The 16,648-nt window shown below is 32.9% G+C and overlaps 1 protein-coding gene across 1 annotated transcript in view; it reads left to right on the top strand.

Annotated features, from left to right (window-relative positions):
- LOC136031003 (RNA polymerase II elongation factor ELL-like) overlaps positions 1 to 16,648 on the top strand; it is a 99,319-nt gene that overhangs the window by 31,906 nt on the left and 50,765 nt on the right. Inside the window, exons 3-4 of the mRNA XM_065710165.1 lie at positions 4,744 to 4,865; positions 15,185 to 15,301. Of these exons, the coding sequence (XP_065566237.1) occupies positions 4,744 to 4,865; positions 15,185 to 15,301 (239 nt within the window). The remainder of the gene's footprint in view (positions 1 to 4,743; positions 4,866 to 15,184; positions 15,302 to 16,648) is intronic.

Raw genomic sequence — 16,648 nt, forward strand, 5'->3', positions numbered from 1 at the left:
CCCCTTGAAAATAATGTTTATTGGCGGCCGTACATATAAGCAATGTCATCAATTTCTAAATTCTTTAACAATTTTTTCTCTACTGTATCAGTTTTTTATCAGAAAATTGAAATTTGCCTTAAAAGAGGCCCATTTTGTAGAATTGTCAGGTTCCCTTTCCAAATGACAGATGTCGTTTTCCTCGACAGGTTGTCAACTTCGGTTGGTGTGTAATTCTCTTTTTTGGAACCTATTCTGAAAAGTTATCTTAAAACGTTCTTTTTTCACCATGCATGGTGAAACAAAAATAATAACCTACAAGACAAATAAGGAAAGTTAGTCCCCTCTATTCTCGTAAGCTCTGTTAAAACTTCCCGAACTAAATTAAGATATGGTACGTTTAATGGAAAATAATATTTAAAATATGTTATATTTACATAGAAACAATTGAGATGCATTATATAAAGTCTTTTGGATTTTGTAAAAAAAGATGCAAAAAAGCATCATCCCGTAATGCACTGAAAATATTAAAAAAAAAATTCTACTGCAAAAATTTCAAGGGCTTAGAATAAAATTGAAAATATTGGGTGGTCATGGTAAAGTCATGATGTTCGTATATTAGATAATGAAATAGTTGACGGTTTGGGAAGTACGTGGGGGGGGGATCAAGACCAGTGCCCATTCGAAGTATTGAATTTTTTGTGTACTTCTTATTCAAATTGTCAAATAAAATTGTTTTTCCTGTTATTACCCATCCTATGATCTTTTTCTATTATTACCCCCCCCCCTCCCCCGAAAAAATCCTTTGTACGTGCCTGGGGACGGTAATACATTATATGACTGTCTTGGCGCAAAATTGTAATAAAATGTGTCGCGACTACCCATTGCTTTTTAGTCTTCTACATTAATTTTTAGTCTTCAAACACTTCGTTTTTTCCAGTTTGCAGGAAAAAAGTTGTTTTTTGCTTTTTAGTTCCTTTGGATATAAAACCCATTGTTGTTTAATACATTTTATTTTACTCTTAATCTGTAGTACTAGCCTAAATACTAAGTTTTTTATTGTTCTAAAAAGTAGAGTTATGAGAAAGAGTCAAACTTTAGCGTAAAGAGCGGGGCGTCGAGGAGGGGACAACCCGTTTCATATACAGAATAATTTCTGTTCCGTTTTAAGTTTTAATGTTGCTCCTTACTTTCAGTTGATAAAACCTTGAATTTTTTATTTAATTTGTACTAACGAATCTCGCTTGTAAGACTCCATGTCAAGACCACGCCAACCTATTCTTCAAATGTTGTATGTACCTGTATATGATGGATACCACAGGATCACCTGTAAATGGATATTTGATCTTCGAAATATGTGAAATTGAATGAGAAACGTTAAAAAACAACTTCCTTAGTTTTGGGTAAGAGCATGAAACAACAATTTTCAAACAATTTACAACAGGAAGTGCTATAACCTGAACTGTTACATTAGTGGGAGATAATTACGAGAGATCATTAATACAAAAGGCGGATTGGTATCTGAATAAGCCAACACGGAATATTTTTCTCGCAACAGTTTCCGAGATTCGGAACATTAGCAAGCCTCTGAAGTTCAAAGTTTTTCCATACTGAGGGAGGTTAGTGCCGATGAAACCTCTCTTGTCCGAAAATGAGTTTAGTTTAAAAACTGTGGCAGTTCTATAGTTCGGAAAAGGGCGTAGGCTACAAGCCATAAGGCCTATTGGCGATTAATCTTCTGCATTATAATTTTCACTAATTCTCTCTCTTGGAGGAGGTACTGCCATGTTTACTATTATTGTATTCTTAAATTGCTGAAAATGAAATATTCTTTTTGGTTAATTAAAAAAAGAAACAAAAATTGAAAGTTACATTAATTAAATTTAAAGTAGTATTATTTAAAAAAACAAAACAAATATCCTAAACTTATTTTTAAAATTCGCGAACAGAATTTTTTTTTTTATGTTTGAATATGAAGAAAGTTTTGGGAAACGTTTCTTTGCATTGTGTCTGTTACTTGTATTGTAAAATTAGGACACAGCGATGCAATATTTTATATCTATATACTATTCATATGTGTAGAGTATTTTGAGTTATAGCATTTTCACCCCCCTTGAAATTTATATGCTTGTTATTAGAGCCATTGGATAAAAATTCCCTCTCGAAGGAAGAACACATCAGAGTAGGCGAGCCATATGTTTTTCTTTGGTATCCCCAGTGTATTTTGCAGCATATAGGACTAATTATTTTAAATCGTTTCGGCCATTTTAAATGTTCTGTAAGTGATGCATGGATGGTACTATTCAGGGACGTATGCAAAGGGGCCTTGCAGCCTGTTCATCGTGGAATCCGAATTTTTCTCGAATTTCTGGATGCTTCTTTTTCATACTGTCAAATATTTGTTTTTATTGTCCCCTCCCTGAAAAAAGACTCGTGCGCACCTGTTTGTTACTCTTGCAAACAAATATAAATAAATATATATAAACAAATATAAATAAATAAAAATAAATAAGGTACTTACGTATTATACTAACCCCACTCAAGAAGTGAAGTTAGGTTAATCATAAAAAAAATATACCAAAATATGATGAAAATGTAATGCATCAGTAACAAAAATATTTTGTTACTGAAAATATTTCAGTAACAAAAATATTTAATTCACAACAGAGAATTATGGATAGCAGGCCGCCAAGGTATTATAATAAATACCTAACCTAACCAACTCTATATTTATGTATTTAGTTAAAATATACCTGCATAGTAGTTAATCTCACTCGGGCTAAGCTGATTATTTCCGAGTGCACACAGAGAAACCGGTTCCTTTACAAACCAAGAACAAAGTTTGGTCGGTATAATACGATATATAAATATATATACAATATTGTAAGATATAATACAATATATATCTTACAATATATATATATATATATATATATATATATATATATATATGTAAACTATATATTATATAATATATATATATATATATATATATATATATATATATATATATATATATATATATATATATATATATATATTAAGTATTAACCTCAAAGTAGAAATGAATTCAAGCATAAATAAAAGAAAATGTCGAACTCAGGCCTGTCATTCAAGAGTTTTGTCAAAATCTCATGGAGTGGCAACCCTGGTAACAAAGTTTTAAAATGAATACATCTTTAAAAATTCACATCTGAAGAAGTGAACGGATGGGGGAAAAATATGTAAGATGACGGCATTATAGTAAAAATCCAAGTAAACCGATTTACATTTGCAATGCATCAGATCTGCTATGACTATAAGAAGGTCAAGGCAACAGGTTAAAGTAAAAGTGGTCTTAATGGAATTTCATGAAATGACTGCCAAATTTGAGTCCAAATTGGGGTCTACTCATTCTCTTTGCTTCTTTTCTTTCGAACCTTGACAGTCAATATTCCGTGAAATTTAACGCCATTCTTAAATCAAATACCTAGGTCATTTGATTGTTAAAAAAATGTTGTCAATAATTGTGCTAAAAGACCAATTGAAGGGTTTCTAACCTGTCAAAACTTATATATTGATTTTCTAATAGAAATGCATTTTTTTAGATGTTACGGGTTTAGATTTTTATGAGGGGGGGGGACTGTTTCCTTCAAACAAATTTTTAGGCTTTATTAATCAGAATTCCGCTCATTTTGATATGTTTTTTTCCTATTCCTATTGTGGATATTTGTGTAGCTTCTTATCCTTTTATGTGCACAAGGTATGACAAATTTGAAACCTGGTTAGGCAAGTGAGTAAAAGAAATGCAAGGGATAAACACATGGGTGCATCCAGGACTTTTATTGAGGGAGGGGGTTTTTAATTAAAAACTTTAAGAAATGCGTAAAAAATCGTTTATGTGCATTTTTGTTACGTTTTTACGATCCGGACAAAAGTTTTAGGGGGGCTCAAATCCCGTAGCTCCTTCTGGACACGGCCGTGGATAAGCATCAGAATAACAAATAATATGCTTTTATTCTTTTTTTGGCGGGATAAAATTTTAAATATTAGAACATTTCTGTTTTCTTGCTCATTTTTATTTTCTTGCTTATACCACTCATTATAGCGATCTCGAATTTGTAAGGGTAGTAGATATATCTCTTTTTCGTAGGGGGGATTAGACTTAAAGAGTAGGGTAACCTGACCTAAAAATAGCCCATGCTATATTCACAAGCTGTGGTAAACACTTGGATGGATCTTGTTTGATGGGGGGGGGGCGTTTAAAACTGTAAAATGATTGTGAATTTATGATAGCTGTAGGAAGTAACGTGAAGCTTGCATAAATTCATGGGATCCCGTAAAGGGAATAAACACGACCGCCCTCCCCCTGCAAACATGTCTGCCTTATTTAGTAAATTTGTATTCTTAAAAATATCTCTTTCTGTGGCCCAAATTTGTAAATTTATGAGTTGTAATCTTGGCTGTAATTGACCTGACATAAATATTACCCTCGAATATTGATCACGGACCAATTTTTTACGGGTAATTCTGATATGGATGATGTAGTTATGACTGTAGAACGTTTTATGGCAGGTCTGACAATTTGTACTGTTTAGTCTCTATTTAGCACGAAAACAGTTTTGTTTTAATCATGTTAACCACCAGAAATTTGTAAATGTTTCTAAAAAGGGTCCAACGATGGATCCTTGAACCCTATACTTCAGAAAAATCTCCCTGCCTTATAGTATTCAGACGTTTTTAGACTTGTTTTTCCCTTGTTTCATTTTATAATTTTTTTTATAGCAAATTTGGTTTCCCACAGAGGATCCAGCCGAATCCCGGGCTTTCTCATTTAACCTCTCAAGTGCCACGGATCTTGGAGGACCTCAAGGAAGTTTTGAATGCATCAAACAATGTGGAAACAGGTAAATGATTGTTTAATTATTAACCTTAACAAAGGGTGCTAAAAATTCAGTTGATAAACTGAATAAAACTAATTCAGTTGAAACTGAATAAAAATTCAGTTGATTCAGTTCCTGTTCAGTTTTGTTGATGTATGTCAGAAAATACTGATGTTAATGAATTTCTGTTCGGAATAGATCCAATGTCCGCATCCTTGGGGGGGGGGGTCGATAAAACTAAAATACGTGACGGCCTATATTTTCTAATTCTTCCTATGGGAAGCCCATCAGACGAATCATGAGGGAATTTCTCCTTGTCCCCCTGGGTGTCAGCATGGTAAATTTATTTAGTCCACCTGACCAATTTAAATTGTAAAACCCTGAATAAGATCCATTGTATTCGAACAGTTAAAACACCTTCGGGGGTGAGATTCCACATGGGAGAAGAATGGTAAGCTTCAGAAAGTACGCCTTGAGGCTCTTGTTTCCTAATTTTTAACATTTTGCAAATATCCCCCCGCACTTTCCATATGTGTATCATTGGACGGATATTGAGGATAATCTGTTTAGCCGTTCCCCCAATGTGCAGGTATCGCAAGGCAGTAAACATAAAGATATTATTCAAGGAAAAAGTCAAGCTCAGAGTCCATTTATAATTTATAAATTTTATCCCGCCTTATGGTTCGCTATTGGAAGGAAAATAGAAAAACAACAACAAGTAAAATAATAGGGAATTTATTTAGGACAGTGAAATTTGTTTAAACCTTAAATGAATATTTTGGCTCTATATTTCCTCTGCGAACCACAAATATAAATGAAATAAGACTTGCTCCTGGTAAGTCTTGGTCCAAACAGACCTGGTTGTACTTGGCTGAAGTAATGACTCTGGGACTGTTTTAATTTTGGTTTATTTATTAAACTAAATCTATTGATTATCTATTAATCTATTAATTAATCTATTTAATTATTTATTTATTCTGTTTAATTTTTTTAATTAAATATATTTAATTATTTAATTTATAATTAAATACTATAAAATATTAATAATATTAATTTAATTTATAAAAAATCTATTTATATTAAAATCTATTTAATTATTTTATTAATCTATTAATTATCTATAATCTATTAATTATCTATTAATCTAAATCTTAAAATCTAATTTTAGTTTATTATTGTCTTACTTTATTTATATAAGGGGTTTGCCGAGGACGGCTCTAGAATATAGAGCCAAAATATACATTTCAGGTTCAGACAAGTTCACCGTTTTAGATAAATTCCTTATTTGTTTTGCTTTTTGCTGTTTTTATGATGGAAAAAGATTGTGGTCTTCGTCGTGATTTATGAAGGAAATTATGTTTGATTCCCTCCCGCCTTCTCTTAGACCTATGTCTAGATATGACAGGACAGTTGGCTACAAAGAAACTACAGGGGAAGAGTCAAGTTTCCGGGATGTGAGCGATCCTTTTAAGTCGAATGGCTGGCTATCTACAATCTTTCATTCAAATAATCACCCTTGGGAAACTTTACCGAGTTTCCTCTTTGGAATGTCTTGTATTCACATGTCCTTAGTTTGCTTGTCCTTTATAGAATCTAGTATTTATATTTAGGTTCTTTATCATCATTAATTTTGTCACGAGAGGCCAAAATACGTGACAAATAGACTTATTTCCATTCTTAACGCTATTTCGCAGCGCATTGACGCAGCAGGCCATTTACAACATTTTTTTTTGGCGTCATCATAGTTTCTACCACGGTTTCCTATGCTTAGGGGAGATATTCGGACTAAGGTATTAAAAAACAAAAACAAAAAAACAACAACAACAATTGATCTTTGGACCATGGATGTACAGTGAAATTCATTTAGGAGTGGGTTAGTGTTCAGGAAAATGCAAGGAGGGGGGATGAATAAAATATAATACATTTTTAAACAAATATAAAAAATATCGACACTATTTCTAATGGGGTAGTTGTGTAGGGGCTAAAATACCTCTCCCTTCTGCGTACATGCCATGTATATTAAAAAATTGTCTTATTGTCTGCTATTAGAACAATGCAGGGCGTCAAGATTTTTCCCCCTCTAGGTTTTGAATAATACTTTGCTTTTGAAAAATATTTTTTTGATATTGCCGTTGGAGAAAAAACAAAAATGCACTCTCCGCCAAAAAAAGGTACTTGTCGGCAATTGGGAACACACCTAAGAAGTGAATTTAGATTAATTCTAATAAAATATAACAAAACATGATGATAAAATAACACTTTACAAACAAAATTATGGAAACCTTACCCAATACAACCTAACGTACCCCCGAATTGGCGCCACTGAAGTCGTGTCTTACCAGAAATCTTTAGTTTCTTTCACATATTTTGTGTTTTCATTTGGAGAGTGTTTCATATTCGCATGTTGTGTTTCATGCATTTTGTTTTTCATTAGCGAAAAGTGGCAAAAAACTTGTTTGAAAAATATGCATCATCACTAGGGCCGTATCCAGGGCCTTGATCATCACTAACTTGCTCTCAAATCAAAAATTGATTGTAAGTTGACAACGGAACATAGTTCAACTCCCCAAATTACGTAATTTTATCCAGAACTGTTTCTATTTTCTGGCTTGGGTATTAGTTACCAAGATAAAGATGAGTCTAATCTTATGCTCTATGAGCAAAAGGTCAAGTTGCTTTGATGCAACAAAAATGGCCCGAGACTTACAAGGAAATCTTAATTTAGGTGATGTGGGCAGGGCCGTAGCCTATCATAGCTTTTTGTTTGAGGGGGGAGGGTGCCAAGAAACTTCGCAAAACGCAACACAAATTTGTTTACATTTTTATTTTTTACGAGCCAGAAAAAAAATTTAGAGGCAAGGCGAGGGATCAAATAGAGTGCCCCCTCCTAGATATGGCCCCGGTGATGAGAAAGAAAAATTTTGTGGGAGAAATCAAAAATACTTCTCCTTAAAATGTTCATGGCGATCCGTATAATTTGTATGTATCATTTGAAATGCAGGTATTAGTTGTAGTTCATAGCTTGTAAAATGGCTGTAAAAACTCCAGTTCAAATTAACGTTTACAAAAAGTTAATAGATTACCTCTATATTCTTTTTTTTTTTGCAAGGTCAGATTATTATTAATGTGAGAAGATAGTGAGTGGCAAATATTACATTGCAAATTTGAAGTAATTTCAGAATCTAATTTGAAAATGTCGTGAGCAAGCCTAATACCCTGTCCTTTCAATCATGAATACAAGGAAAGCGTCTCGGATTGTTACGTCAAGTCTGGTTTTGTGTACACACCTGACTATTCGTTACCTACTTTAAACATATCGTTTGAGTTGTAGCCAACTTAGATGGGAAAGAAAAAAAAAGGCGATTAGAGGCTTTCAAAAAAGTTAATGTATGAGGTAAGGTCGTAGTTAGGGGTTTACTGGGTTTGAACCCCTCTTCCCCAGACATATTTTGTCGATTTGATTATTGGTTTGAAAAATACCGGTAAAAAACTATTTCTTATTCATAAATTGATCTTAAAAATACAGGTAAAAAAGCCGTCATATGAGACGGTTTGACAATTTGCACGGGAGGTAAGTTCTTTCTTCTTGATTCTTATGGTAAACATCCCCCCAATCTTGAATACGGCACTGGTATGAGGGTATACTAAAAAGTAGCTCTTTTGTGACGATCGAAAAAAAGTCATTCAATGCACGGTCGAAAAAAATCATTTTAATGCAAGCTGTGCCGCATCCAGGATTTTTGTTTGGGAGATATTTTTATTTGGGTGGGGTGGGTTATACAAAAAAAACTACAAAATGCAATAAATTTTTTTACATGTGTTTTTTTACTTTTGTGCGGGTCGGACAAAATTCGGGGGGGGGGGAGTCAAGCTAAGGAATTCCTTCCCCTGGACAAGGTCTTGAATGCGAAACTTAAAATACTCAACCCAGGTTCATGTATAACAATTTATTTTTGAATGAGAGAAGGGGGTTGGAAGATGTCAAATTTGACAGATCCCGAAAATATGCCAATTATATGAATCATATTGGCTAATAAGGTAACAGTCTTCAACATTTGTTGAGCAGGGCCGTATCTAGGATTTTTTTCGGGGGGGTTTTACGCAAGGTCTTTTTCTTTTTGGGGGCGGAGGTTTACACACAAAAAAAACTATAAAAAACGCATGCAAATTTGTTTATATCCGGTTTTGTTTCGTTTTTACGAGTCAGACGAGCATTTCGGGGAGGGGGGTTAAAACCCCCTCCTCCCCTGAATACGGCCTTGAGGTTGAGGTTTCTGGGTGATTTCTTCTACTTATGTAAGTGCCTGATTTTACCTTTCTATAAAGCATTTATTTAAACCCATTTTACTAAATTTTTACTTAAAGACGTGGTAGACTCATTAATGTATGATGGTTAACTAACTAACTACTGTTAAGAGTAAATAGTTGGCTATTCTGTAAAGTGTATGCTATTCCATTAAAAGTAAAATAGCCAATGCTTAGGGAGGGGGAGGGGTCAAAGTTGAAAAAAGCTTGGAAGAATAGGAATATAAGTATCCAAACCAAGATTAGAATATTGGAAGCTACAGTGATGACAGTGGTCAAATATGGTTCTGAAGCTTGGGCCCTCCAAAAAGCGAAAGTCAAAACTTTCCGCTTTATATATATATATATATATATATATATATATATATATATATATATATATATATATATATATATATATATATATATATATATATATATATATGTATATATGTATATATATATATATATATATATATATATATATATATATATATATATATATATATATATATATGTGTATATATATATATATATATATATATATATATATATATATATATATATATATATATATATATATATGTGTATATATATATATATATATATATATATATATTATATATGTATATATATATATATATATATATATATATATATATATATATATATATATATATATATATATATATATATATATATATATATATATATATATATATATATATATATATGTGTGTGTATGGTGGAAGATGTCATAAAGAAAGATTTAAGAAAAATGGGAACTTCATGGGAGGGTGTAAAGAGGGAGACTCTGAATAGATTGGGATGGAGGAGGAGCATGCGTAGCTGTGTTGGCCTCAGGCGGCTTGGTGCTGTGGTGAGTTGTAGTTAGCTATGATGGTTGCTCATGTTTGTACACTTATTTAGACATTTTGTGGGAAAGGACAGGGTCGCGACCTCTTGTTTTGGAGGATTTTTCTTTGAGCCTTCAATTTCTCCGAGGGTTTTCCACTTCCAAAAATTGCGTACACCAAGTTGTGCAATGTGGTGCTAAAGTGTGCCATGAGTTGCACCGTGTGAGCCATGCATGGTGTGAAGGGGTGTGACGGAATAATATGTGCTAATGTGTGACAAAAGTGTTTCAACGAAGAAACTGGTTTGTTCTCAAGTTTTACCCATAATGAACTTGAGTGAGTGGTGTTCACAAGTACTAGAATTTTTCGTGGAGAGGGAGCCGGATTTCCCTGTATTATTTAAAAATGATCAGAAATTAAATTTAAAAAACAAGTTTTTTCAACTGAAAGTAAGGAGCAACATTAAACCTTAAAACGAACAGAAATTATTAAGCATATCAAAAGAGTTGTCCCTTTCCCAAGACCTTGCTCTTTTCGCTAAAGTTTTGACTTTTTGTCCTAATTCTTTAAGAACGATACCTGAAACAGAATGGCCGTTTAATTAGAACAATAAGCTTTCTTTTAAAATTCTATAAAAAGTTAGCGTAAAGAGTGAGGCCTTGAGGAAGATACAACCTCTTTCATATTCGTAAAAATTTCTGTTCGTTTTAAGGTTTGATGTTGCTCCTTACTTTCAGTTGAAAAACTTTTTTTTTTTCATAAAATTAGTTGCAGATTGTACTTGTTAAAAAACTTGTTCCGTATGTTTCTCATTAACAAATACAATATGTAAGTAATGAAAAAAAAACAGTTGTAGGGATTTCTCCTATTTATTTCATCCATGTACGTGGCAATTCATCGGTGACTCGTGAAATTTGTAAGATGCTGCATAATGTACAGTCGTAATTGCAATAAAATTACATTAAAAGCGGGTAGCAATTTTAACAAGACAGTGAAAAAACAGAAAAAATCGGAGTAAAAATAATATTAAAAATCTGATTATTTTGGCTTCACATCCAGAAGCATTTATCATTGAAACCAGAATAAATCAAAACGTGTATTTTTTTTAAAAGACTGGAATAAAAAGTAAAATAAGTAAAAAAAAGTAAAGGTAAAATAATATTGAAAAGCCGAATATTTCGGCTTTACATTCGGAAGCCTTTATAATTTAAACAAAAACATATTAAAAACAAGTAATATTTTTTATTTGACCGTGGAAAATTAAAACAGAATCTTTCCAAAACAAAAATATGAATAAAAGTTTGAATATTTCTACTTCAATTTTTCCCTGTCCCATTTAAACCCGTTTTTAAAATATTTTTGTTTCAACTATAAATGAAAAGGCAGTATTGTCTGAGAAATTATTTACAAAAATAATTATTTAATGCACAGCCGTTTGAAGAAAATATAAATTGACTGATGTCTATTCGTATAACAAAGGAATTTATAGAAACTTTTTTTTTGTATTTACCATCTAGCTTTCTTTTCATTAAGAATTCTTCAGGATGGAACAACATATCATCGGTTAGCGTAGACAGTGAAACCGCTGGTTCTGTTATGTACGTTATACGGGTTAGCGGCCATAAATATTTTAATAGGACGAAATAAGGAATGCAAGGTACATACTGCTTTCACACAATTTGAATCGTACTTTGAAAATACCAGGTCCGGTTTTAAATATATTCAAAATAACCGGAAAAATCCATTATTCTATAGAAATTGTCATTCGCCAATGTCTAAAGGGCTAAAAAGTGAAATCCCACCTTTTTATGTAAAGAACTTGAAATAAGGTAAATCGTTTATTTTAAATTGCAATAGAAATACTTTTAATAATACCTGAAGTTTTAAATGGTATCTTATCCCAAAAGATTATTCGGGTCACATCTACTCTTGGTATCGATATCGATCGATTTCTAGTACTACTAACAACTCACTGCCGCATAAAGCCACCTGAGGCCAGCACAGCTACGCGCGGTTCTTCATACCAATATATCAAAAGCCTCCTTCTTTACACCCATCCCAGAAGTTCCAGTTTCTCAAATCCTACCTTACGACCTCCTCCCGACCCATTCGGAGACAACCTACTTTTCGTTTGGTCCTTAATGATTGACCAAAAAGTACGATCAGGGGGGGGCTTCTGACCCTTTACCAGGTCCTATCCTAACCCCTTTGAAAGTAATAAAGTGATATTGCACCTTCTTAAGAATAAATTGCAAGATATCGGAATACTAATTTTGTATTTGTACTAAATTCCCCCTTTCCCCCTCTGAAATGTCTGTTCGACTCGTAAAAACATAACAAAATGTATATAGCCTAAACAAATTTTTGATGCGTATTTTAAAGTTCGTTTTGCTTACACTAGAAACAATTCCTTAATTGCCTTGATTTTAAATTCTGGTCCTCGGTTGATTAATAACAAATTGGGTAGATCCCTTATCTTCTTCTAAATATTTTGCCTCTAATAATGAATGGCACCCCAGAGACTGCCTCTAAACTCTTATGCTTAGAGAGTTGCTAAATCGAAGGGGGTGCGGTTAGTCTCTGCCAGAATTGTAATAAATCTATGCGTACGAGGCTTTCCCCGTGCTTTACTTCGCCAACTTCTGCCTCTCAATGGTCTGAAAAGTTAAGCAACATTTATACATTTCGAATTAATAATAGTCAAGCACCCAATCTGTTATTAATTATTCAATGCTTAGGCACAATAAGGAAAAAGCCTATTTATTAATTGTTTCTTAGTTCATTACAATTTTGACCCAAAAACCGGTTCAGGTTCTTCAAAATGGCTGACCTATTTAAAAACCTTTGAATGAGGATGTACGCCATTGTAAGCTATTAATTAAAAAAAAAAACTTTCCACTAAATAAGTAATTTCAAATTAGGATGCATTGTATGTTATTGTAAGCTACTATTTTGGACGGATAACCTAACGATGGATCCCGCTGTATAATTACCAAGTACTTAATTAAGTTTATTTTTTAAATACGAACGAATCGCAAGTTTTGTTTTAGGTACGTAAAATACTTCGTAAGCTATACTTCATAAGCAATGTCATTTGTTCTAAATCCAAAATTGACATAGATTTAGATAGAGGTGAACATAATTTGACAACTGACTAAAAGGTTGCCATTCGCATTCGGTTGTTTAAAAACTTTGGTTGTCAAAGGTTGTTGGTTGTTATAGACCATTGCTTCTGGTGAGGGGTGGGCAGAGCTACAGCAAATACCCCCCCCCAGATACAGGGAAATCGTATGGAAATTGTAAAAAACATCCATAATCGGAGGGAGAAGGCGTCCAAATAATTACCCACCCTTGCATTCCTGCCTGAATTACATTAAACTTAGTTGTGTTTTCGCTTATTGAAGTATATATATATATATATATATATATATATATATATATATATATATATATATATATATATATATATATATATATATATATATATATATATATATATATATATAATAAATAGTTATAAATAGTATATATATAATAAATATAATAAATAGTAATGGATATTTTTTAGGTCTTGTCAACGCCTTTCAATTGCGATTTTCTGTCCCTCTCGAAATTCTGGTTCCCACATGAAAGAACAGTAGCTTAGAAATATGATGTTTTTTTATAACTATTAATGTGAACCGTCGGAAGAAGTATTTGAAATGGGGTTGGAACTCGCTAACAGCCATAAATTTTGAGAAATGGTTGTTGTTGCAAAAATTCAGAAAAAGAAAAGAAAAGGGAAAATTGACACGAACGTGAAAATTCATATTTTGAAGGTTTTTCTTCTCTGGAAAATTTCCCGAAAAAATCTATGGGAATAATTTTCTGTGAAAAGTAACTATTATTTATAAATTAAGAAAATAATGTCGGTTCTTAGGAATTTTTTGCCAAAAAATTTCCCAAATTTCTGAACCATAAAGGAAAGGAGAAATGCTTTAGGAGAAGATTAGGAATTTTCGAAAATTGCATATCAATCTTGTTTTTCTGAATCATTAAGTCTCATCTTCAAAATATACCAATTCTTGGAATCCTAATTCACGTCCTTATTCAAAAGTTTTATATGCTTTATCTTAGACCGTGAACTTTGTAAACATCGGGATGGCCTGCTGAATGTTGCAACATCTATTCGTTTCAAAATCGCGGCTTCTGAGATTGTGTACTGTTATTACCAAACTTATGTCCCTATGCAAAGGATCGCCATGTAAATGTTTGGAAGAAATATTTTGAAATATATCCCATAAAATTTCACAGTATAGGAAATTAAAATAACTTATTTTGTTGTGAAATTACCAAGGACAGTAAACATGAAAACTGATTGTTTGAATTGGTTCAGCGGAAACTCATACAACCATGTATATTTTTTAAAATGTGGAAGAATCAAGAATCTAATATTTAGTTAAAATATCCATATGCAGCTGAGCATTGTAGTAGCGGATGCCAAAGTAAAAAAAGGGAAATATGGGCGAAATCTTGGCAAAAATTAGCCAGAACATATATAGCTCTCCTTTGATAGTGTAATTGTCTTTGAAAATCAATATATTGTTTGTTTGAATTTTCAGCACAGCCGAAGTTGACTAATCAGTTTTGATTTATTATTTTCACAGTTCAACGCGACAACACTGGCGAAAATGAACTGTCCTAAAACTTTTAATTTCGAAAAAAAAAGAAAAATGGCAATTTTCTGGTATGAATAGGCCTAAGATGAGTCAAGAGGGCAAAAAAAAGTGTTTTATTTTGATTTTCTTGGCACCAGAGAGTATGGGTAGCTTGCAAGAGGTGAACTGGCGCTAGAGTGTTGACAAAAAATTCAATGCTATCTAGCGTTTGATGACACGACATTTTTTCAGTAAATCATTCAATTTGTGTCGTTGGCAAGATTAGTGGAGTTAAGTGTTTGATCTCAGTCCCCGATAGACAAACGATTTCAAATCTTGAAAAAATGCCCATTGTCGCCAAATGCTAGATGGAGTCGATGGTTTTTTGTCGACACTCGCCCCAGTTTTCACTCTTATAAGTTACCCATGTGCTGTGCTTGGTACTTTAACTTTAAGGTTAGTTCTTTGCCAATATAGTAATTTTTAATTTGGCTTATGGGCTCTAAACGACGTTCAATCTATCCGACTGGTATACGTTCACTTTTTAAGATATTTTATTTTCTAGGTCCTTGGAGTCCTTAGGTCAGGTAACCTCTCGAATGTCTGTGAATGCAACGGATGATGTCTATGCAAGGACTAGGCAAAAATTAGTCGTAGCTAAAGAAGATAATGAAAAAAATTGGTAAGCTATTTCACCTTTTTAGTTGTTAATTTTTTCTTTTTTTAATTTTGAAATCCATTAGTAAATTATTTTTGCTTTTCCCAGTCTTCATTTCTCCCTTCATTATCGAGCTTATGCTAACAACTCTTAGATTAATAACATACGGTGCTCCCTCCTTTGGTGCTACGGTGCTACGGTGCTAACCTCCTTTGGCTTATAAAGACCAGAGCGTCGTTTACAAAACTACGTATTAGATTTTGTATTGAATTTTTGTGAATACGGTTTGCAAACCGTATTCAACGGTGAATACGAGTTCAGTGTGGTCAAACAAAAACCACACACGCGATCAGTCCGATAATTGGAGAAGTTGCAGATGTGCTTGTGCTGCCTCATGAAAAAAATTTAGAAATTCAAGAAGAAAACAAAATATTCCACAATGAAATAATTCTTAGGGCACGAAGACTGAATGGTCATTGCGTACCCTTAATCATTTTCCTCCTAACTTGAAATAATGTATGAGACAATCAGATAAATAAAACAATATTACTTGCAATTGAGACTTACGCAATTCTCGCTGTTGCTCTGCAGTGAACATAAAACTGTATCCACTGTGATTATCGCCAATGCTGCCTCATGAAAAAAACTTTCTATAATAATTGACAAGAGTACTGATGTGAGTAATTCCAAAAGCATAGTGGTTGTAGTTTGTCACGTCGATGACGCGAAGGAAGATCAGAGGGGTGGATAGAAGAAAGTAATGGAAGAATCATTCTTGAAGCTGATTGATGTACAGCAGTGCACAACTGGAGATGTGCAGTGCCTCTCTGTGCAGTGCAACTGGAGCAGTGCACAACACAGCGCTAACAAGCCTTCTGTTTAAAGAAATTGCAGTGCCAAAGCAGAATCTGATTGGTTTTACATCAAACAATGCATCTTCATTGTCTCAACTTATGTACAATCATCATGAAATTTAAAAATAGAGGCACATGACCAAATTTATGAGAATTAATGAGCATTAAGACATTTTTCATATTTTACTCATTATTCATTTAAATAACTCGTGTTTTAATAGTCATTTTAATATATATATTGAGGCATTAGTTAATAAATCATTCTAGGTTCACAGTTAATTCTAATTGAATTTGAAATGTATACTTTTTAAATTAAGATTTCCACCTGGAACGTTTTCTTGGTTATTATGGTGATCTTTTTTTTTGTCTTTCTGTTTAGTTGATTTTGTGACAAATAATAATAAACAAAAGCTCAAAATAAAAACTGTTTTCAGTAAAGCACGAATGACGTTTTGGTCTTTAGAAGGTAAAGGGGGCCTTTTTGAGGTAGTTTTGTTCGTTTTAAGTTTGGCTTGAT

This window comes from Artemia franciscana, chromosome 9, assembly GCF_032884065.1.
Source record: "Artemia franciscana chromosome 9, ASM3288406v1, whole genome shotgun sequence".
Classification (NCBI taxonomy): Eukaryota; Metazoa; Arthropoda; class Branchiopoda; order Anostraca; family Artemiidae; genus Artemia; species Artemia franciscana.